General features: G+C 39.0%; 5 protein-coding genes and 1 long non-coding RNA gene across 7 annotated transcripts; 3 read left to right on the top strand and 3 right to left on the bottom strand.

Annotated features, from left to right (window-relative positions):
• Positions 1-786: 786 nt before the first annotated feature.
• Positions 787-7,225, bottom strand: LOC105388536 (sorting nexin-8). Of its 2 annotated transcripts, none has more exons than XM_038109244.2 (7): positions 6,914-7,225; positions 6,362-6,627; positions 4,154-4,379; positions 3,248-3,353; positions 2,607-2,778; positions 1,892-2,057; positions 787-1,325 (listed from the first exon to the last, which is right to left on the bottom strand). In XM_038109244.2, exons 2-7 carry the CDS (start codon positions 6,565-6,567, stop codon positions 1,179-1,181), a joined length of 1,023 nt encoding a protein of 340 aa, XP_037965172.2. In that variant the 5' UTR covers positions 6,568-6,627; positions 6,914-7,225; the 3' UTR covers positions 787-1,178. The 2 variants fall into 2 exon arrangements, with proteins under 2 accessions (XP_037965172.2, XP_037965171.2); XM_038109243.2 differs by having other exon boundaries at positions 6,924-7,224.
• Positions 6,924-9,513, bottom strand: LOC125488535 (N-acylneuraminate cytidylyltransferase). The gene is made up of 5 exons (XM_048626672.1): positions 9,113-9,513; positions 8,437-8,639; positions 8,053-8,263; positions 7,641-7,808; positions 6,924-7,035 (listed from the first exon to the last, which is right to left on the bottom strand). Exons 1-5 carry the CDS (start codon positions 9,142-9,144, stop codon positions 6,936-6,938), a joined length of 714 nt encoding a protein of 237 aa, XP_048482629.1. The 5' UTR covers positions 9,145-9,513; the 3' UTR covers positions 6,924-6,935.
• On the top strand, positions 7,623-8,353 carry LOC125489750. Its single transcript, XR_007267212.1, has 2 exons — positions 7,623-7,746; positions 8,046-8,353. It is a non-coding gene; the product is annotated as an uncharacterized LOC125489750 (long non-coding RNA).
• Positions 9,514-10,507: 994 nt separating the features above from the next.
• LOC105388529 lies at positions 10,508-11,403 on the top strand. Its single transcript, XM_011559457.3, has 2 exons — positions 10,508-10,666; positions 10,948-11,403. Exons 1-2 carry the CDS (start codon positions 10,635-10,637, stop codon positions 11,336-11,338), a joined length of 423 nt encoding a protein of 140 aa, XP_011557759.3. The 5' UTR covers positions 10,508-10,634; the 3' UTR covers positions 11,339-11,403.
• Positions 11,404-12,023: 620 nt separating this feature from the next.
• LOC105388530 (histone H3.3A) lies at positions 12,024-13,524 on the bottom strand. The gene is made up of 3 exons (XM_011559458.3): positions 13,366-13,524; positions 12,922-13,209; positions 12,024-12,790 (listed from the first exon to the last, which is right to left on the bottom strand). The coding sequence occupies exons 2-3, from the start codon at positions 13,201-13,203 to the stop codon at positions 12,662-12,664; spliced, it is 411 nt and encodes a 136-aa protein (XP_011557760.1). The 5' UTR covers positions 13,204-13,209; positions 13,366-13,524; the 3' UTR covers positions 12,024-12,661.
• A 586-nt stretch (positions 13,525-14,110) lies between these two features.
• LOC105388537 (RING finger protein unkempt) lies at positions 14,111-21,477 on the top strand. Its single transcript, XM_038108698.2, has 6 exons — positions 14,111-14,414; positions 14,518-14,727; positions 15,216-15,496; positions 15,719-15,819; positions 16,108-16,345; positions 16,518-21,477. The coding sequence occupies exons 1-6, from the start codon at positions 14,356-14,358 to the stop codon at positions 17,534-17,536; spliced, it is 1,908 nt and encodes a 635-aa protein (XP_037964626.2). The 5' UTR covers positions 14,111-14,355; the 3' UTR covers positions 17,537-21,477.
• The last annotated feature ends 1,711 nt before the right edge of the window (positions 21,478-23,188 follow it).

Here is a 23,188-nt window from a genome sequence, read left to right as displayed (position 1 = left end):
TCACGATTCGTCTTCGTGTGAATGAGCTCTTACTCTACCAGTTTTGTAAAACACTTAGGTGGAATTTCACCAAACGCTAAACGTATTTAGTAGCCTGTCAAACGTCTGTCAGTTAGTACAAAATGTATTTAAAATTTGATTTAAATACAATTTTAAATACGTTTAGCGTTTGGTAAAAGTGACCCTTAGTCATGCTTTTTAATATTGAGCTGTGGATTACTGTAAATAAATAAAATTAAAAAATGCTCTTCCCTTTTATTGTATAGGAGAAGCCATTTTACTTGTTAATTTTCTCGGGAAAAAATTAACAAGTACTTACCTATTAACATTTTCAATTTTGTCAAACGATTCTGAACGTCGTTTCTGTTAACTCCACCCTCCACAGTGTCAGTAACTAGCACTAGTAACTAGGTACCTAGGTGGGTAGTAGAGTACGTGGTAATGGTAAGTACGAGTTAATAATAATAACACTTTAGTCACTGTATAATAAATATATTTTTAATTAAATAGGTATGTCATAATGCCAATATACAAAATATTTATCTCTTAATACATAACAAGAAATATATTTTAAAAATAGTTTTTTTTATATCACAGAAGTAATGGAGCTCCAATTGTCTGTTTCCTTAAATATAGTAAATACTTACCTACCGTATGGTCATTCAGTGAAACATAATTAATTACATTATATTAAATCTACTTATGTAAAAAATATATCATGATATTATGCTAAAATTTCATAGAGTTATTGTGATGATAATAATATGTACTATTAGAGATGATTGGGTTAACAATAAAGTTTATTCGAGCCAAATTCATACAATGGTCTTATTAGCAGATGTGAAGTATTATAATTAAGAAGTTTAACTTCAAAATCTTACTATGACGTTCACATAAATATAAGCTAAGGCTGCGTTAGCTAGTGAAACATAATATCATAATAATATGACGTTGTATGGGAGCCCACGCACTAGGCAGCTACGAATTCCATATTTTACTGGCTGCCGCAACCTGGCTGCCACAACCTGGCTGCGCAGCCTGGCTGCCTATGCCTAGTGCGCGGGAGATCTGAGTTCTGTTGTACTTGCACTAGTCTAGGGCGGCATGTGAACTACTATCTACTGTAACTTGCATCGAGAGTCGCGTTAGTACTGCTTGCATTGAGAGCCGTGTGTATATTATTGTCTACTGTGGCTTGGGTCAAGAGTCGCGTGTATATCGGCCCACAGGCGCGCGGCCTCAGCGTGTCGTTCGGCGCGTGCGCAGAACAGCTCGGGCAGCGCCTGGATCGCCGCCAGCCCGTACGCCAGGGCTACTTGCGCCTCCTGGGGACAGTTGTAATGGTGTTGGTTAAGGGGTCATAAGCAGATTAAACTTGCCCTCAATTTTCAGAAATATAGTCTGTAGTTATCTAATTTATTTTGCAGATACAATTTATCATGTAACCGGCTGATGAAGCTTACCGAAGTGTTCACTATATCACACACGCTCAGACTCCAGTTCGTACGAGATAAGATTTTAAAATCGGACCAGCATGGATTTTCCTGATGGCATTGATCTGCCTTTTGAAAATACATTTTTTCTCAGCAAAACTACAATCTAGGTTTTTATTTATAGTAAATATGTGGGGACATCTCACACACGGCCATCCGACCCCAAGCTAGGCAGAACCTGTGTTATGGGTGTCGGACAGCTGATATATCTACACAAATGCATAAATAGAAACATACTAAATATAAATATCAACACCCAAGACCCGAGTACAAATATCTGTTTTTAAACAAATATCTGCCCCAGCCGGGAATCGAACCCGGGACCTTCAGCATAGCAGTCAGGGTCACTTACCACTACACCATTCAGCAGTCAAAATTTAATGTCAGTATGTGCTCACCTGCAGTTGACACTTCAGCGCATACCGCTGCCGCGACGGCGGCTGCGGGCGTGCAAGCCGGGCGGCCAGCGCGCGCGCCGCCGCCACCGCGTCCACACTCAGCAGGAACGTGGAGATGGCGCCCGAGTCGTCCTGCTCCGGCATGTCCGGGATCTCTGATGCCACTCTGGAAGGTGGGAAGGGAGGGGTAAATTGTTGAGTAGACAGAGTAGACATGTGACTCAAAGTATGGAAACTTAATGTTAGAGTAGACAAATGGGAAATTGATTTGTAAAAAGCTACAGACATGTACATGGTACATGCCTGCATAACTAATATTTTTTTTACCTGTATGTAATTTGAAATGTGGGTTACATAGAACAACGCGGACTTGGGTGAGAATAGAATAGAATAGAATAGAATATTGCTTTATTGAACACCAAATAAATCAGACATACAAAAAAAACATACTTATAGACTAGAACTAATGTACAATAGGCGGCCTTATCGCTGAGAGCGATCTCTTACAGGCAACCTTATATGTTGCGGGAACAAAGTGACAAATTAGAGGGTGGTGTACCAATAATAACAAAATAATAATAATACAACCAACTATACACCCACCCATGACAGCATAACAGGTGAGATAGTGTTAAATCTAAGCTATTCTAACAGTGTTCAAGGCATACTGGTCAGACTACTCTACGTATATTTGAAACATTGTGTAGGTACCAACCGGGCAGCTTCCTTCAAGCGGGGCTGCGACGGCACGCTCACTGGCGCGGTGCTCGCGGGGGGGAGGGGAGAGGGGGGGAGGGGCGAGGGGGGGAGGCTGGCGGTGGAGAGCGCGGTCAGTCCAGCGCCTAGGGCACGCACGTCGCTGCGGTCCGCTTCTAGACGAGATTCCACTGGGAAATGAATAAACATAATTTGAGTTAAAATAAAATATTAAAGCTCATCAAATTTGGTATGTTAAAATTAATTGTAGAGACTCAATTTCCCGGCTCGTATTATATTCTCGGTTCCCGTATTCAGGACAGTCAACGACCGAGTCTGATCTAACTGCCTCATCGAGTCCGCGTTGTTCTATGTACTGCTGGCTAATAATTTTAACATAGTGAAAAACGCTATCGCTGGTGTCGACCACATGCTGTAGTGGTTAGTGAGCATGACTGCTATGTCGCAGGTCCCGGGATCAATTTCCGGCCGAGGTAGATATTTTTTTAAAGACAGATCTATATTTTAATATTTCAGCTGTCCAATACAGATATCACAGACTTTGTCTCGTTTAGATTCGGATGGTCGTGTCGTGTTTGATATCATTATTATTAGTCTAGCTCCAGTATCTGTTGCTGACTCACTAAGTAAAAGCATTACCTTTATCGAATATCTGCAGCAGTCGCTCGAGGCCGAGCTGCAGCAGGCGCAGGCGGTCCTGCTCCGCCGCCGCCGCCGCCGCCAGCTGCTCCGTCAGCATGTCCACCTGCCGGGGGACGGGGGGTGTAGAGTCATGTGTCTACTGCACAGTGAACACATATGTTAAAGGAGTCATGTGTCTACTGACCAGTGAAAACAATAAATAAATAAATGTTTTATTGGCACTAAAAGGTTTATATTTTTGTATCTTAATCTATTTCATAACTGAGTTAATAAAGGTACAATGACTTAATTATAAAACTCAGTAGTTTTACATTTAAAGAAATTATAATATCACTAGAATATTCTATAGGTACACGATTACACAGTAAGATACTAAATACTACTAGCACCTAAACTAGGCAGAGCCTGTGTCTTAGGCACTAGTTCCTTCCATTGACTTAAATAAATTTGCAAAGTTGATAACATCAATTTAATTAAATAATAACGTTTATAATGAGGGTAGCTTGCGAGTTTAATCAGTTACTTACTAAAGTGGTGTGTGGTTAGACCACGTAAACTGTAAAAGGAACTCTTAGGTAAAAAGAGTCACATGTCTACTGACACAGAAGTTTTGATTAGGTGCTTAAAGTTTAATGATATTTTAATTAGCACACCGAAACAAGGTGCATGTTAATATACGAGAAACATTATCAAATTAAAAACAACTAACTACCTATATAATCAGGAAAGTTAAACTTACTTACACTGGTCCAGATTGTTTGTGTGCATGGGATAACAAATAAGTATATTGTTACGGAATCGCTAAAATTTCAACATGAACCTTATATCATTGGTTGAGGTAGGCCATAGAGCTACTTATATTAAGAAATCTACAGCTCACACAACAGAAAACCAAAAACTTACGGGCGTAGGATCCTGACAGCCCGCCAGCATGAACTCATCGTGCTTGGGCCTCTCGAGCCGCGGGTTGGGCTCGCACAGGAAGGCCCTGAGGTCGGCGTCGTGGGCCAGCACGGGGTGCCGCGCCACCAGCGTCAGCCAGCGCTGCAGGGCCGCGCGCCGCCGCTGCAGGAAGCGCGGGCTGCCGCCGTTCACGTTCACTCTTTTTGGGGGTAGACTGCATATTGCTCTGGGGAAAGGAGGAAGTTTTTTTTTAAACTAAGGTTTTGGAAGATATCATACATACATACATCCATCCTGACGTCCCTCAGCAGGGACAAAGGGCTTTGAGAAGATTTCTCCATCTGACTCGATCTTGGGCAGCGGCTGCGAGATCCTCCCACTCCATCCTCATAACCTTTGCCACACTCTCCACAGAACGTCGCCAGGTTGTTTTTGGGCGGCCTCTTTTACGGCTTCCAGGTGGCTGCCAGGTGAGTATGCGCTTCGAAGGAGTTTCTCCAGGTCTTCTAAGGGTATGCCCCAGCCACCTCCATTTTCTAATGAGGATTTCTTGGTCGATAGGTTTCTGCTTGGTCAGTCTCCACAGTTCCGCGTTCGAAATGGTTCGTGGCCAGTAAATCCGCAGGATTCGCCTTAAGCATTTGTTGACAAATACTTGTAGCTTGCTGGATAGGTCTTTCCGAACGAACCATGTCTCGCAACCGTATAACAGGACTGACTTCACGTTAGACTCGAAAATCCTCACTTTTGTTCGCCGGGTGATGACGCTGGAGCTCCACACTGGTTTCAACTGGGCAAACGCGCCTCTTGCCTTGTTCAGACAACTCTCTATGTCCAAGTCTGTCCCACCTGTTGGATCTACTACTCCCCCCAGGTAAGTAAATTTGCTAACCCTTTCAACGTCGACGCCATTGATTTGGAGCGGCTGGTCATCAAGGGACCGAAGGCGCATCTCCTTGGTTTTCCCAATATTGATGCGAAGACCTTCTTTCGCCGCTTCCGTGGCAAGGTCGTTTGTTTTGGACTGGAGGTCAGAACGACTTGTAGAGAACAAGCACAGGTCGTCCGCAAAATCTATGTCTTCCAGGTGCTTATTCTCAGACCAGGGTAAGCCCCTTTGGCATTTGCAAGTCACTCTACACATCACGTCGTCTAGAACAATAAGGAACAGGAGCGGAGACAGCAGACACCCTTGCTTAACACCTGAAGTCACTGGGATGGGATCAGTGAGACGGCCTTTATGCATCACTCTACAGGAGGACCCTTCATACAGACACTTGATGAGTCCGATGATCTTCTCCGGTATTCCTCTCTTTTTGAGTATGCGCCATATACTGGACCACTTCACTCGGTCAAATGCCTTCTCAAAGTCGACGAACAATGTGAAGATCTCACATTGCATTTCGTTGCATTGCTCGAGAATCATTCTGACAACGTTTAGTTGGTCTGTGCATGATCTGCCTGGTCTGAAACCACCCTGCTCTTCTCTCAAGTGTGTGTCCACTGCACCCGCCATCCGACTCAGCAGTATTTTGCACAGGATCTTCGAACACACATGGAAGATATCATTAGAAGTAATATTATTGTTGACAGACAGAGGTTGAAGGAGGTATTTTATTGATATTTCTTGAAAGTACTTTGGTGCATTGACACTATCAGCTGTAAGTTATGGATGTCTGAGAGAGATCTACAACATAAAGTATACCTAGATTTTTGTTATCTTATCACCTTATCAGTCATCAGTAGATCAGTACCTAGACATCCGAAAAGATGTTTCATTGTGAACATGTTCATCTAATATAACTATAGGTATTCAATTATTATTACATTCTTGTAATATTTTAAACAAATATTTTTATACCTAAAATAGGATGTCTGGTTCAGTATTACTAGATTACAGTGTTATCTGTTAGTTAATGAAGGTCAAAGCTTTGTTGGTTTTGCTGGATAATGTGTTCAGCTTTGCTTTGCCTAAACTTTCTAATTTAACTGTGAATAAACACAGTTATTAGTTGTTCAATGACTGTGACCCAACCCAGAAGCTATTAAGTAGGCACTTTTTCAAAAACTAGGTCCATATAAAACAGATGTTTAGCTCATTTGTGAAACACCTTAATTCACCTTATGCATTTGTGAATTAAAATTTCAAACTCCTCTTTAACATAGACTACTTTAGACTAATTTGTGGTAATGCACAAAATCTCTTACCTATATGGATACTTATTGAGCAGTACATCATAGAGCTGTGAGAACTCATTGTATCTGCGGGTGACGGTGGTGCCGTGGCGGCGCGAGCTCACATAGTACTCGCAGTGCTTCAGGATGAGCCCCTTCCGCTCCGGCACCAGCTCCACACTGATCACGTCCGTGTTCTCCAGCTCCTCGTACGTCACTGGCTCCGTACTACTTGACATTGTTGCTTGTGTTATGGAATGAATGCTAGTTTTGGTTTGGTGAATAGGTTGAAGGTTTATCTGTAATGAGATAGATGATAAATATTAAGTGTTTTTGGATTAGTTACACTTGGTTAAGAAACAATACATAGTAATTGTGATTTCACATGTAAGTACTTCAGTGCATTTATTGTTAATTACTTATATGATGTAGTTGCATTCTATAGCATACATAATTGATATGGACTTAATAAAAGAAAACAAGTCAATATTATTCTAATTAGATTCAGACTAGAAGTTGTTTGATCTTCCAGTCTGAATCAGAATATATTAGCTAGTTTCAAAGCAAGGAGATATCCTTACTTACCGGTACTTACCTACTTTACTTTTTAAACCAAGTTGGAGTTGCACAAAACATTGGCAAGTTTCAGATCCCAATACGAGTCGATCTCCAAACTTTCCAAACGGGACATTTCAACAACAGTACAACTGAAATACAGTCAATTGTCACTATGTATATTTAAATAGCAGTTTCTCGAAATTAAACTTAAAATCGTTGTTAAAAGTTTATTAAAATACGACACGTAAACTTTTACAAAGTTAAAAATAAAAATAAGTTCGCGAAACGGAGGAAAGGGAGGGGAGGCAGGACACGATTGCACCTTTTCTGTCACTGTCAAAATCAAAACAAAAAAGTTGGGAAAGCAGATGTGGGCTGCCATACGTAAATTAAAATAATTGATAATAAGGAAAATAGCGTTATGTTATGTTACTTACCTCCCTGAGTGCCTGACGCAGTCTGCCTATTTCTGTTAGTGCCTAAATCTAATGAGAGTTACGCATTAAACTGAAATGATAAAATCCACCCTGTGTAAATTATGGATTCGATCACCATCAACAAAAAAACGGAAACTGCTAAAAATTATAAAAGTCATGCCCACTCAGCGTAGTATGAAAATCGCGTCACCACGGTCTACAACATTACCAAATAGTACCTAATGTCTGTTTTCTCAGAAAACTACATTATTTATTTTCTCTAAGGCAACTATGGAAATATGGAAATTGTATCTTCAGAATGGCTACCATGATCTTACTTATGATTTTGAAAATATCCAGCTTCAAGAAGGGAACGTCTTGCAACATAAAATGCTCCAGTTTCAACTAGTTCTCCTCTCCAACTTTGCCTTCTCGGCCGAAATTGTAAGTCAAAGTTTATAGGACTTACAAACTTTTTATTCTCTTTCCAGCGAAGATGAAATGTCCTGAAATAATAAATGTTAATTACCTATTTAAAGAATGAGAACAATGAAACTTACAAACAATTTTACAATAAGCCACTCATCATTATCATCATCATCATCAGCCATCTATGGCCCAATATAATATGTACCTATAAGCCTCTTTGTGTACCTACGCCAAGTTTTTTGGTTCTGTGCTTGTCATTATTTCAATAAATAAAGCACTAACGTTCGCCACCATTAATTTAATTTTAATTTCAGCTCTTACCTTGTTACAGAGAAGACACAATCAAATCTGTTAGTTTTTATCGCATCTACAGCAAGACGTATTTGTGAAGCTCTAGTGAATGGTGATGTGGCCTGAAGCAGAATTAAGGTTCGAACTCCTGGGTTCTTGTCCAAGAATTCTAAGGAACCCCAAATGGAAGGAGCCACGTTTGACGATGTTACTCTACTGCGGTGAAATATATGGGCTCCACCTATAATGAAAAGTTTAATTAGTTATAATTTATTATACAGTTATAACTAATTAAGGCTTATGTGATCATCAATATGTTCCTATAAAGATTCATTTTTTTTAGACTGCTTTGGATTTTGCTTTTTTTATAAGTAGGTAAGGTACTCCGATGATAAGTAAAATATCCCTACTTACATTTTAGTGCTTCAAGTGCAATGAGCGGATGATCAGTGGAAACTGTAACATCGACTAATCCAGCAGCTCTGGCAGTGTGCACTGTCCGCGCTAACAATGAAACACCACCGACTGTTTGCAGGTTCTTCAAATACACTCCTTTGGATCCACCACGAGCCAATATGAGCGCAGCAATTTCATCAGTTTTGGACACAGTAGGGTATCTAATTGTATAAATCATATTCTTTGTTAGTTTTAATAATCTCAAACTACTTATAAATATTGCCACTGAGAAGTAATATTTCCGTAAACACTCATTATAGTTAGTCAAATTTTAAACAAACAATTTAAGGTGTAAACATCACTAAAATTAGAATTTGTACCTTCAGAATCAACATCATTTAGATATTGAAAGTAGGTACCTAAAGACTCTTTAAGCACTTGCGTCCCGGTGATCCATTGGTACACCAGCCACAATAGATTTTTAATTGTTTCTCCCTGAATTAAGGTTCCTCGTATCTATTCGTATATTATATGTTGTGTTCCTACTGCATATAGATACCTACCTAATAAATTGACTTTGCAAAAGTACCTACCTATAAATAGAAGACATGAATTACTGTACATTTGTAGTTTCGTAATAAACTGTAAGAAAGATCCATAAAACAATTTCAGATAATATAGGTAAAATACATACATAATGATCACAAACACCAGCACAATAAACATGTTTACGAGACCGTTCACTTTAAACTAAGAGGATGTCTCTAGTACTAGCTATCTTTATTACTTCTTCCTGTCTCGAGATACGATAAATTGGTCGAGATAATATTATTATTTATATTGGCTTATTCAACTCTCAAACACATAGAGTATCTACCTACTTTGTCAAAATATTGATGTTACTTACTTATTCAAAAAATATAGTACCTACCTAACTACCTACGATGAATAAAAACTCTTCAGTTAGTTAAGTATTGACTGATAATTTATGTAGGTTTTATTTTATTTTTAGACTTAGCACCTATGGTAACGCTCTTTACTTGCTGTTATCATCATGCAAGACTTGATTTATACATATATCTATAATGGCGAGCAGATTTTCCGCATTTAGCCTCTTAAGTGGACCATTATGCGTGAAATACCCATGGGATGACTAGCTATTATGTCACCTAAGCTCACGCCAGAAAGCCAGTAGATGACCTAGGTTGCTTATGACTTCCCGGAGGGACCCCGGAGATCTAAGGGTTTTCGAACGTAGTTTCTCCACGCCTTTGAAATGTAGTTAACAAGACAATATTATTATGGGAAGTTCTCATCTTCCTTCATGCAAATTCAAAGAGGAGTGGTGGAGATTTTCATGCGATAAAGATGTTTATTTAACAGGCATCGGCAGTGGCCTGTTATGGTACTTGACTTGTCACGACGCGTAAGTTTGCTCTGTCCAAACATAATAATTTGCATGATGAAACGTTCAGAACCTATCAATTTAGTGTCTGAGATTAAAAAACAGACTGTACTTTGTTCAACATGACGAGCTGAGTCACCCCTATTCTATTCTATTCTCTGTGGTGGTGTAAGTACCTGCACCTGGCTCTCTCGAGTGAAACCTTTGTGCATGTCCCCAAGGTCTAAACTGCCTTCCTAAGCTTGGACCATTTCACACCACGCTGGTCCACTGCGGGTTGGTGGGTTCACATATCTAGATGTGCTAGATCTAGATATGCAGGTTTCCTCACGATGTTTTCCTTAACCGTAAGAGCGATGGTATACATTGTACTTAAGTTAAAAGAACTCATTGGTACATGTCAGCGCCGGGATTCGAACCCGCATCTCTGGCGTGAGAAGTGGGCGCTTACCCGACTGAGCTACCACTGCACCGTCACCCCTTTTCGGCTAACAAAAAGTATGTAGTAGTAAAGTAAAATGTATGTAAAATACTTCCATTCCATATGGTATCCCTAAAACGCTCGTACTTTTGTTTGAGAAGACTAAAAACGTTTGTAAACGGGTGGATTATTGTTCTATTGAAATTGGTAGCATTTATACAACGTTGGCCACCGTTGTCTATTATTGACAAGTGAAGTGTCAATATCAGCTGCTCGCTCACTCAATGTTCCAATTAGTTCCAAAAAATTGCAAAAATACATACCTACAAAACACAAACATAGTTTGAAATAATTCTAAATAACAGCCGCTAATTTCTACACATAGTTACAATGAAAATCCAAAGAAATCTCTTTCTAATCAGGTAAATGCTGTATAGTTTAACGGACATACTCATAGAATGAGCTTAAATTAAATATTGTGTAATGCACGCAAGTTGAGCATCAAACATGAAAATATTGTACATAATCAGCTTATAATGTAATAAAATACGCCACCTTATGTATAAATGGTCTAAATGTACTGTATAACTTTAAAAAAATTACTTACCTAAGATGGAGTAACTACTATGTATAGCATGGTTTGCATTTATAATCAGGGACTCTCTGGAGAGCTGCCAAGTTAACTGTGTATAAATGTTTTCAGGAGTATCCTCCAAAGAGGCACAAGGAATTTCAGCAGTAGAACTGTACAAGAGCCCAACGAGAATCAGCCAATCAAGTTCTCTTCCAGCCCAGCGGCCAGGAAGCTCATCAAACCCATCATGAAGGAAACCAAACTGGACATGCCGTGGTACCAACCCTACTCCGTGCTGGCCAGTGTCACCGTCTTCATGATATATTTCTTCATACTCAGAGAAGAAAATGATGTGGACATGGAATTCTCAAAAACACTGTACTCTAGAATAAAGGGTCTTGAAAAGGAGCAACTGCTGCAGTCATACAGATATAACAAAGAAAATAATTTGAGCGTAGTCGAGATTGAAAAGAGGTTACAAGAGATTGAAATGGAAGAAGCTAAGGCTGCTTTGGCGTAGATTTTAAGCACTAATTTATGTTTTGTTAAATAGTTGTATAGGTAAATAAAGTTCTTGTCACATAACTTTCTTTTTTCATACTATAGTTATCATTTTCATTATACTTACATAGATCATGATTAGAGTCCATGTACACACAGACAAGCTCAGAAAGAGCAGATTTTTATCTAGTTTTCTAGTAAGATAAAACCCCTACTAGAAGCTGCTATCTCCATAGGTAATGCATTTTAATTTGTTCCCTTAGTTTCCTATGGCTTGCAAATGTTTATTTTACAATAAGTTATTTGTGTGAAGATTATCATACTTATTTTGATTTAATTTCGCAACAAATAACTCATATTAAGGACTATAAAAGTAACTTCCATCTACTTATCGGCGGCTAAAGTCGCTCTTCTGCAGGCTTTTATGTAATCTACAGGTGAAATATTGTCAGTGTAAGTACTTCCCAACATACGAAAATGAAATTCGAATGGCGTAGTGGTTTGTGGCGCTGACTGCTATGCCGAAGGTTCGATTCCCGGGCGGGGCAGATATTAGTTCGGGTCTTGAGATTTTTAATATGTATCTACCTATCTTCTGGCTAAATGCATGCCCAGTATACAGAGAAAATTCCATTATTTATGTATAATCAGATTTATCCAACAAATGAAAAATCCTTTCAGGGACATAAGTTCAAACAACATAATTGATTCTAATTAAATTTATTTAACACCAAATTTCTCATTACACAATACCTTACAGTGCATCATTACACCTTACAACATCTCATGTGCAGTTGTTGTTGCCTATTACACTATCTAGACATACACCACACAAGTCACTAAAATTATAATGCTATGTCTTGTACAGGATACTGCCTCGTGTATGAAGACCGGTACAATGAGAAAGAACACAATCAAAAGCCCAAATACATTTGACACAGTATCCTATACAAAGAAATACCAGACTTACACAATACAATGTATTTTATAAAAGAAAAATCAGTTCTGACTTCTTAGAATTACAATAGTTAAGAATAAACGTGAATTATAAATGTTAGATGTTATAGAAAAATGTTATGGGAATTATGTCTATTCGAATTACGATACAGGGTTGTTCCAAAGTAATAATACAGAAAGAGGGTGGCCACTGCGCTCATCATACAACACAACATTTACTATACATCTAAAAAATCACAAAAAAAATATGGTTTCCCATACAAAAAAGTAGTGATTTTTCATAAGTTATAATCAAACATTACCTAGTCTAATGAATACATTTCCTTTCCTTTGAATGTATTATTACAATGTAACAACCTTTAAATATAATGTAAACTAAAACTATTTAAGCGCGCTCGCCACGGATTCGTCGGGCCAGCTGAATGTCTTTAGGCATGATGGTCACGCGCTTGGCGTGGATGGCGCACAAGTTGGTGTCTTCAAACAGACCCACCAAGTAAGCTTCACTGGCCTCCTGTGAACAACGAAAATTTCATTAGTCATATAAAATTAAAGACAAAACTGAGGGTAATCATGATTTTAGTCATTTATATTGCAACATTTCCACGAATGACGCAATAAGGTAGGTTATGAACGAATGCCCACCTGCAGAGCTCCAATGGCAGCTGACTGGAACCGAAGATCGGTCTTGAAGTCTTGGGCGATTTCTCTGACGAGACGCTGGAAGGGCAGTTTACGGATGAGCAACTCGGTGGACTTCTGGTAACGACGGATTTCTCTGAGCGCCACGGTACCAGGGCGGTAACGGTGAGGCTTCTTCACTCCTCCGGTGCTGGGCGCCGATTTACGGGCAGCCTTGGTGGCCAGCTGCTTACGGGGAGCCTTTCCTCCAGTGGATTTACGGGCAGTCTGCTTGGTACGTGCCATTTTTTACTGCAAACAAACACGGAATTAAGTACGATTGCGACAACACAATGACCCCGAGGTACACATTTCAGAAACATCATTTTCCCTCCAATTTTGTTTATAAACTGTTTAAATTTTACATTATAACTTATATTTAGACAAATAACTATGTTTTAAACTCACCTGAATCTGAATATTCCTTACGAATTCACAAAATTTGAAATTTAGAAGCAAGCTTCCACAACAATAATCATATGCGCAAGATGGCGACGTGAGAGAATGGCGGGCGGGCGATCAGTGACGCCAACATTCAGTGATGTGATTGGTGGAAAACGCAGAGAATCTGAGTATTTGATTGGTGCCGAAGTAGGGCTTTCTATTGGTTGCCGCTTTTAATTTCTAGAGAAAGCTGCCTTCTGATTGGTGGATAAATAGGGTGGTCAGCCGAAAATATTTTTTCTTCTCCTATAAATGCGGTCAAGGATGGACTGGATTCATTCATTTTTTTTAAACCTGATAAATATATTTGTTTGTAAAAAATTCAGAAAGTTTAGAAAATATGTATTTTATGACATTGTATTGTTTGCAGAACACTTAAATTTTAAGTTAACATGAATTCGTCTCCGGATTCGAATTCGAATGATTCTATTATCTCGGCAGACACTGAACCGAGAACCTCGATTTCTTTAGATCTCAGCGTTACGTATGCGTATGACGATAACGATTTTTTTCGTTGTTGGTGGTAAAACACGAGTACCTACAAACCTACACTAAACCAATTTTCAAATGTAAAAAATAACAATGAAAAATCATTTTTCCAAGGAAATAGCATCAGCGTCCAAAATAAGTTTTTTTTCTGTCCCACTTTTTGTCCTGCTCTTACACATAGTTTCTCATATAGGCAAGAAAGAGATGGGTAGAAAACATCCTACGTGACAGGTCAGATGAATGAATGAAAGAAAGTTTTTGTGGGTTTTTGTGCCTGTTTTTCCAAATGTTTGAGGAATCAAGATAATTTTTAAGTTCAAGGACGATTACATTTGTGGCATTTTGTGATTATTTACTTAAATTTCAATGTAAATAACATAATAAATCACGTGATCATAAATTGAATTTTAATTGGTTGTGGAGAGCGTGCCCTGCGCGTCGCGAGCGGCGCAATAGGTATCCAAAATGCCGTCGGAGTCGAAGCCTTTGTTGACAGCCCAAACAGAAAAACCAAATCATTATAAGTAAGTTTCGCTAAATGCGGTGATTTTAACGTGAAGTGATAGTGTTTTGAGAGACCTTTCAAGTGATGTGCAATACGTTGATACCCGCGTTGTTCTGTTGCAGATATCTCAAAGAATTTCGCGTCGAGCAGTGTCCATCATTTCTACAACATAAATGTACACAACATAGGCCTTTTACGTGTTTTCACTGGCATTTCAATAATCAGAGAAGACGCAGGCCGGTCAGGAAAAGAGATGGTTCCTTCAACTATAGCGCAGATAACTATTGTACCAAATATAATGAGACTTCAGGAATATGTGAAGATGGAGATGAGTAAGTATAGTCTATTTGGTGTTTGTTCGGTCCTTATCCTCGCCGCTTGGTGTATCGCGTATCTTATTAGATTTTAGTGAGAGAAAAATACCAAGTTGTTTTGTTGTTAAACTGGAATGCTGGCCTTTCTCTTCCAATTTGTTTACCAATATTATTATCCGACCAAATTATGTTGTCCTAGTGACATTGAGTATGTCAAACCTCCATTTGCTATTAAATTTGGTTGGGTAATGCTGGGCTTTCATTCCATTGTTCAATGCAATGGTTAGAGGGGAGCTTTCTTTGTGTTTTTTCTATTCATGTATGTTGGATTAGGACATTTGAATACAAATTCTACAACTAACTGTATTTTCTAAAATACAAAGTTTATGAATGAAAATTCCATCACATGAACAAAAATAACAGATCAATAACAATAATTAAGACTATATTCCCATAATAATATGATTAAAGAAACCTTACAATTCTACTATCTCTGCCACCAACAGATGCCCATACCTGCACCGGACAGCGGGGGACACGGAGAGGCGCTACCACCTCCGGTATTACAAGACTTGCATGTGCGTCCACGACACGGACGCCCGGGGGCTCTGCACTAAGAACGGGGCTCACTGTGCCTTCGCACACGGTGCCCCGGACCTTAGACCACCTGTGCTGGACGTTAGGGAACTACAGGCCTTAGAGAACCCAGATCCAAATGATGCTGATGCAGCGCCTAATGCTTTAGACAGGGAAAGAAATTTGATGAATGAAGACCCTAAATGGCAAGGTATGATTTAAGTACCATTTGTACATAATTTTATGTTTGTTTATTTACTACTTTATCCATTCAATCCTGATTTATGTGCAATTAAAATTTTACACTCTAGATGGATTAAGTTGCCATTGCTCTGAAGTACTAGTAAAACTCTCAAATAACACATTTTTTTTAATTTACAATATTGTTTTACATGAGAACTGTAAAATATTGATGAAATTATGTTTGTTTCAGATACTAATTATGTACTATCCTCATACAAAACGGAGCCATGTAAAAGACCACCTAGGTTATGCAGACAGGGATATGCCTGCCCACAATATCACAATAGCAAGGTAAGTTGAAATTGTGAATGAAACAAAGTACTATGTTTAACATTGTGTTCTGAAAAAGATATTTAATATCTTTGTATGCTTTAAGAGTTTAGTACACTACTCATTAGTTATCTTTAATTGTTCAATAAATAATTGATGACAATGTAATTTATCCTTTTAAAACATTTACATACTATGTACCTACATAATTAGTGAGTTACTGTACACATACTTAATGTGTGTGTAAATAAATCATACAGGAAAGATATTTTATGCATTTTCACTTTCACATTCACTTTCCCGCCACAGGACAAGCGGCGCTCCCCGCGCAAGTACAAGTACCGTTCCACGCCCTGCCCCAACGTGAAGCACGGCGAGGAGTGGGGCGAGCCGTCCAACTGCGACGCGGGCGACGGCTGCGGCTACTGCCACACGCGCACGGAGCAGCAGTTCCACCCCGAGATCTACAAGAGCACCAAGTGCAATGACGTGCAGCAGGCCGGCTACTGCCCGAGGGCGCTGTTCTGCGCCTTCGCTCATGTTGAACGTGAGTACTTACATAGAATATGCTCACAACTGTAACGTAACTAAGTTGTGAGCGAGACTGCGTCCCACACAGATTAGGAGCAGCAACTACTGATCAATCAGTTGACAATACTGATTTTTATTGAATGTTAATATTGTATCATGCAACATGTAATGTATCTTGTTGTATACAGCGGAGGATGGACCGGGCGCGCGCGACCCCGCGGCGCTGGACGTGGGCACCAACCTGGCCGAGCTGCTGTCCGCCACGCTGCCGCCGGACAAGAAGCTGGAGGGCGGGCTGCTGGGGCTGCGCGCGTCCCCCCCGCCCCCCGCCGCGGCCCCCGCCCCGGTCTCCGCGCTGCACCACGCGCTCAGCAACGGCTCCGGCTCCGGCTCCGAGTGCGCGTCCACCAGCTCGGCGTCCAGCGCGCCGCCCGCCCCCGCGCCCGCGCCCGCCCCCGCGCACGCCTGGCCGCGCTCGCCCTTCGAGGCCAGCGTGCTGCACGAGGTGGTCGGCAACGCGCTGGACGAGCTGTCGCTGGACGACCCGCTGGGGCTCGTGGCGGCGCTGGACCGCGAGCTGCAGGACTCCGAGCTGCTGGGCGGCTCCGCGCCCGTCAACATCCCGCCGCCCTCGCGCCCGCCCGCCGGCTCGCCGCTGCCGCCCTTCATGCGTTACTCGCAGGAGCCCGCCTACCGCACGGGCAGCTACGGCGCCGGGGGCGGCTCGGACGCCACGTCGCCGCGCGAGCTGGCGCGCCTGCGCGAGGAGCTGCTGGCGTCGCGCGCCGCCGCGCTGCGCTGGGACGAGCGCATCGCGCAGGCGCGCTCGGCGTGCGGCGCGTGGCAGCGCGAGGCGGACGACGCGGGCCGGGCGGCGGCGCGCGCCGAGCGCCAGCGGGACGACGCGCTCGCCCTGGCCGCGGCCCTCAAGCGCGAGCTGGACGCGGCCCGCGCGCGCGCGCTGCCCCGCGACCTGCGCCACCTACCGCTCCCCGCGCTCAAGGCGCTGCAGGCGCAGTGCCGCCAGGACCTGGAGGACGTGGAGCAGGTGCTGTACCTGGAGACGGCCACCAAGTGCATGGCCTGCGAGCAGCGCGCGCGCGCCGTCACGCTGGCGCCCTGCAACCACTACGTGCTGTGCGAGCCCTGCGCCGCCTCGGCCGACGAGTGCCCCTACTGCCAGACGCCCGTCAACCGCCACCAGTAGCCACACAACACGTATTTACTCAAACATTTCCTCTACTACTTGTATTCCGCGACGGACCTATCAGACTAATATTGACTAAATGACTTAGAAGCAATAACGAGATACCTATGAATCACTGGGAACCTATGTAACTTAGATTTTCAATATATTTAATAGAATATAACTATTACGTACACAAAACATTTTTATACTAGTAGTTACGGTTTAATAAATATTTTTCATAAAGGATTGTATTTAGGGCGCGGTAGAGAGTTTAAGGAAGCTTCGCTGTTGGCGTCCGTGTATTAGAGAAGTGTTGCTTTTATCATTAATCAATAATCAAACATACAAATTATAGTAGGCATTTACGATATTTTATAATAATTCGGTGACTATGTTTCCATCAAGGGAAAATATATGCTGAGATTCTCTAGTAGCTGGTAGCTGCAATGAGCATACGATAGTTATGACTTGTTAGCTGATCAGCAGATTACACGCAACGATCGTTTTTTTAAGGATCAAATCAAGTAATACGATTAAATTATAATATTTATAAAAAAATATTGATGGAAGCAAAGTCACTCCTAGGATCTTTACTATTACTAAATAACGCAAGCTATTTATCGGGGGTAGTTTAGTTTTTTTAATCAATATCTGTATTCTGTAGCGCATTTTGGTGGCTAAAATCAAATTTATTAGCTATCATTCTAGGATGTTTTAGTCACAAAAATGTAATACGACAATTAAAACTGTTTTTTTTACATAAAAATATCACATTTATCTAACTTAACTACATGTTATTGTTAATTTTTGTTTTTAGATATCAATTATTTTAAGACACAATAAGTGTATTGTTTGTTAGTTGACAATATTCCATACCCACTGCATATAGTGGTAACATATTTCAAACAATTGTTTATGAGCCGGAAGCTGGCATACAAAAAATTTATCAGTTTTTTACTCAGATATTTTGCATGATAGTGTAAGACGACGAGGCGGGAAGCTAAAAATTTAAAAATAAGCTTAAAATATAACTTTAGATGGTTTTTGATAATTAACCGACGTAAGGTAAAAGTGCAGACTAGTTTGATACGGATTTACAGAGAATGAGATCATTATCATTCAGAGATCGTCTCGCGTGCATTTTGTGTTGTTTTTCTGGAAGTAATGAGCATTACAAGGACCAATACTGAGTAATATTGATATTGTATGTGATTTCTGAACGTTTTCTATATTGTATCTGACTTTATTGATACTACACGCGGTACCGACCGGTATGTCGCGGATACTGACGCAAACCGAATATTTTGGGAGTACGCACGTTTTAATAACAATATAATTAAACTCGAGTAGAAAAGATTACCTAAGCTAATACTTTTTAACATTTCTACTACGACAAGAATATTGGAATTGCAATTTTATAGCGAGTTGCATTTTAACAAAGTTTTTAGTAGAGTTATTAATGACACAGTTTATCGTAGGTTTTTAAAATAGCGTTTTTATTTTTACATTCCTAATTATAATTAGACGTTTCTTTTTAAATATACTTATATTTAAAGTTTAACAACGCAACAAATAGAGTTTAAATTGTAGTTATTCATTGATGTTATTTTAGTGAAAGTGGATTTAAAAGTGTGTTTATACTCAGAGCCACAATTGATTTGAATACTTACCTATAAATTTTCTTACAAAAGAGTGCTGAGAATACAGGCACAGGCAGGCGGCTAGAGCGATAAAAAATCTGATGATTCAAATTTGTTTTTGCACAAATTACATTTTCATTCGCCTGCAAGAGAATTATCGAAGCTGGTAGGTAGGCAGTGGTGGTTGCGGCGGCCCCTCACTTGTTCTAGTGCGTCCTCCTGGCCCATAACGTCATATTCACAGCATCTAGGTGTCACTCTCTAGGTCGGCACGCTTAATACAACGAGATTGAGCATTGGTTAGCGCAGCGCTTTCCTACCTTGCAACCAAAGCTATCTCGTTGTGTCAAGCGTGCCGATCCCGTGACAATTCTAGTTCGTTCGTTCGTCAATTTAGAGAGTGAACCTCTGCTCCACGCAGCCCGTAGAGGTTTTAGAGGCCCCCCTATAGGCCCGTAATTTTCCAAATGGTCCCCTTTCCTCTAGTTATTTCAGTAACACAATAAAAGTAAAACAAATGAAGACTTCGAATCGCAATTTATATAGTGACAAGTAATAAAACGTTTATTTAAATTTTACAAAACATTTGATAATAGTAATATTTATATATTTTGGAAATCTTGGACGTTTTTGTAACTGTAGGCTTAGTAATAAATAACAAATTTAAATTTAGATATATTATTATAACATAGGGTTAAGTAGTGTTTTCAAATTGTAATCGATATAATTGTAAGTGTGTAGTGGGGATGTGTTTGTATGTAGGCATTACTCGACCGTAGACTGGCAGTTCCATATACCTACCTATATGTTAACAAAGTATAATAAATTATATACCTATCTGCTGGTCAACTACTCGGCTTGTTCTTTAGATATCGACTATCTGTGGCACTTGGTATTGAGATTGAATGTTCTGGCCTTCCTCACGTGTAAAGTATATGTCCAATTGACACACATATGGATACATTTCTACAAAATGTTTGCATGGTAAAGATAAAATATAGTTTGGAGATCGACGGTATTTATAACTTGTTCTAACGGCGTTGGTACGAATATAACTTTTATTAGTTTTAAGATTGATCTGAATTTAGGGCTTTGAATAGGACTATAAAGTGGCTACTCTCATTTCTTATGCAATGTTTGCCTAAATAAAATATCATAGTCTGTTTGAGGTTAAATCAACTACCTACATAATTATAACTTAACTAAACTTAACGTTTTGTATTATCGGCTTGTCAACGCTATGTAGCTGAGAAGTAATTCATTTATTACAAGTGTAAAGCTGCCTTAGTTCGTAAATAAAAGCATCTATTAAAAGCAATACAAAACCTTGCTATTTCAATAAAATTATATCATTATATAAAAATATTGTCACAAATAACGTATATGTCTTCAAAAAGAAACTTAGATTTAGTGCTTGGTGTAATATGTATTTTGGTGATTTAAAACTTACATATTACGTATTAGAGACACATTTATTTTTTATATAGAATCTTTATCACATGGAGGGCGTAATTTATATATAACGTTTTAATTAATAAAGTATAATGGAGAGCTATATTTAAGTTAAAATGTAAATCGGCTTGTATTGGGCAAACCTATCACTTCATACGCTACACTGGAATTTAAACTTTACTGTTTCAGTTCTCTATTATTTGATGTGTATTTTGGGAGCATTTGACGAAATGACAATGTGAAATTAAGAGCACTGAACTCTGAAATAATATAAGTTTCTTACAATTTACCAAATATAAGTTTTCCGTCTATAACTTCTTTACAGAATTTTCATTTCTGGTGTACAATATACTTAACTTTGTACCGAACAAGCTCCATATAAAAGTTTCTTTAAATTTTGTATTTTTACTTACTTTCTTCACTACTGTTTTCACATGTATTTACGGTTTGCATTTTATATTTAGTTTAAGACTTTTCACTCATCATTATCATGGTTTTGTTGTGTGCATAATACATACTTGTAATAATTAACACTTTTTCTACATGTAAGTTTTAATTATTTTAACTCTTTTTTCAATTATTTAATCATTAGGTAGGTAGCTCCAACAAATTCTTTCAAATTTATTATTGTTAAATTAGAAATACAGAAGTTTGCGCTGAAGCTGATCAAATGAATTATGTTTTTTTAAAATTAATTTTGTATTTATTGAATAATATGTATTCAAGCTTCTATAATATCATAGTATTTTCTAAAATAATTTTCAAATCCATGTGATACAAACTTGTAACAGAGATGAGAAGATTATTGTAATATTACTATACTAGGTAGGTAGGTTTAATAAATTTTCAATTCCATTTCAAAATAAATTGCGTTTTATTTATCTAATCTTTTCTCCAGTTAGTTAGATAGGTAACGATTAACATAATATGTATACAGAGTGTTGCAAAAGTGGTATAAGCAGAAAGGTCTCTAAAGGCCTCTACACACCAAAGCCGCTGACCCGGCGGCCTAGTGCCGGCGGGTTAACATAGTACAAAATGAGGCCGGCGGGTTGAGCCGGCGGCCTGAGCCGCCGGGTCAGCGGCTTTGGTGTGTAGAGGCCTTACCAATTCTTGAATACCACTTTAGTACCACTTGTGCAACAACAGTAGGTAAATTGATTAAATAATATACGTACAGTTTATTTTAATTGTTTATTTAAAAATGAAACCATCATTATGCTAAACATAGCTCGACTTGCAAGGTTGCAACAACGCAATCCGTACAAAAATAAAATGCAGTTTTAAATGAAACATAGTTACGTAGTTTGTACTGTTATATCTTTAGTAAGTATAGGTAGGATGGTAATAGAGTGAACTTTAAGTAGTTATTAGGTTACGATATTTGCATGAATTCTACAAAGGCTTACAAGGACAAGGAATGCATAAAGTCTGCCATAAACAAAATATAATACTGATGTATTATAAGTGATGTTTGTTAACAACCGTAAACTTTTACATTTTAGGTAAAAAGAAACAAAACGTATTTATGATAGACACGGGCCAGATATTTTATTAATAAAAACAGGACGGACAAATGTGGATCGGTGGCCATAATTATGCGGAATAATCATTACAATACTTTTGTACCTTGTCAAGCTCACAAACTTCTCATTCATTTATTCAACATAGGTACTTAGATGGTTTATTTGTTAGTTTGAAAAAGTCCAGAAGTGTGTTTGTGATTGTCAGTAGCTACTTACGAAACTTACAGGATCTAAGATTTAAAATTAAGACAGATTTATAAAATGTCCTAGGCGCTTTCAACAGTAAAAAAAACTTTTACAAATAAATAAAGCAATCTTTGTGATGCATATATCTTGTGATTCCTAACTCTACAATTATTATTATGTTAAAAAAAATAGGTAATAATGAGCAAATATGTTAGGGTTTATAATACATACTTAAACATAAAGTTAAGACTTAAAAAAACAAAGTAATATGAAGTAGATCTTAAATTTCACTTTTTACATTCTTTCAAGTTTGTTTTTCTATCTATGTAAAAATTATTGCCTCCTACTCAGTTGGTACATAATCGTTGACAAACTCCATCTATATGGTTTAACACAATGGTATATAATAAGGCAACTATATAATCTTTTTCTCACTTTCAATATGTGATATTTAAATGCAATTAGAGATTAAAATAATAGGCATAATATAACCACGCATGTATGAATGAACAATTACAGAAAAAACAGTTCACAATTTTCCGAATTACGCCGTGCTCAAACGAAACTGACTGCCACCTAAAGTGAGAGAACGTTACGCAGTTTATTGTATTTCCAAACATATTCACATTTTCGTTCACATATAATACAGGTGTTGCAAAAAGGGTATACCTACTAAGCCAAAACCAGCATGTGCAGCATGTTATATCTAAGCCCGAATCTGAAATAAGAATTTCAAAATTCGCAAAAAAAAAATACCATTCTCATTTCAGTTTCGGGAAAAGATAGAACATGCTGCACTTGCTGGTTTCGGCTTAGTATACCCTTTTTGCAACACCTGTATAAACGACAATACGTTATCATATTAT

Source organism: Plutella xylostella, chromosome 17, assembly GCF_932276165.1.
Source record: "Plutella xylostella chromosome 17, ilPluXylo3.1, whole genome shotgun sequence".
Classification (NCBI taxonomy): Eukaryota; Metazoa; Arthropoda; class Insecta; order Lepidoptera; family Plutellidae; genus Plutella; species Plutella xylostella.
Note: the sequence above shows the minus strand (reverse complement) of the source record. Positions and strands in the feature narration are given on the sequence as shown.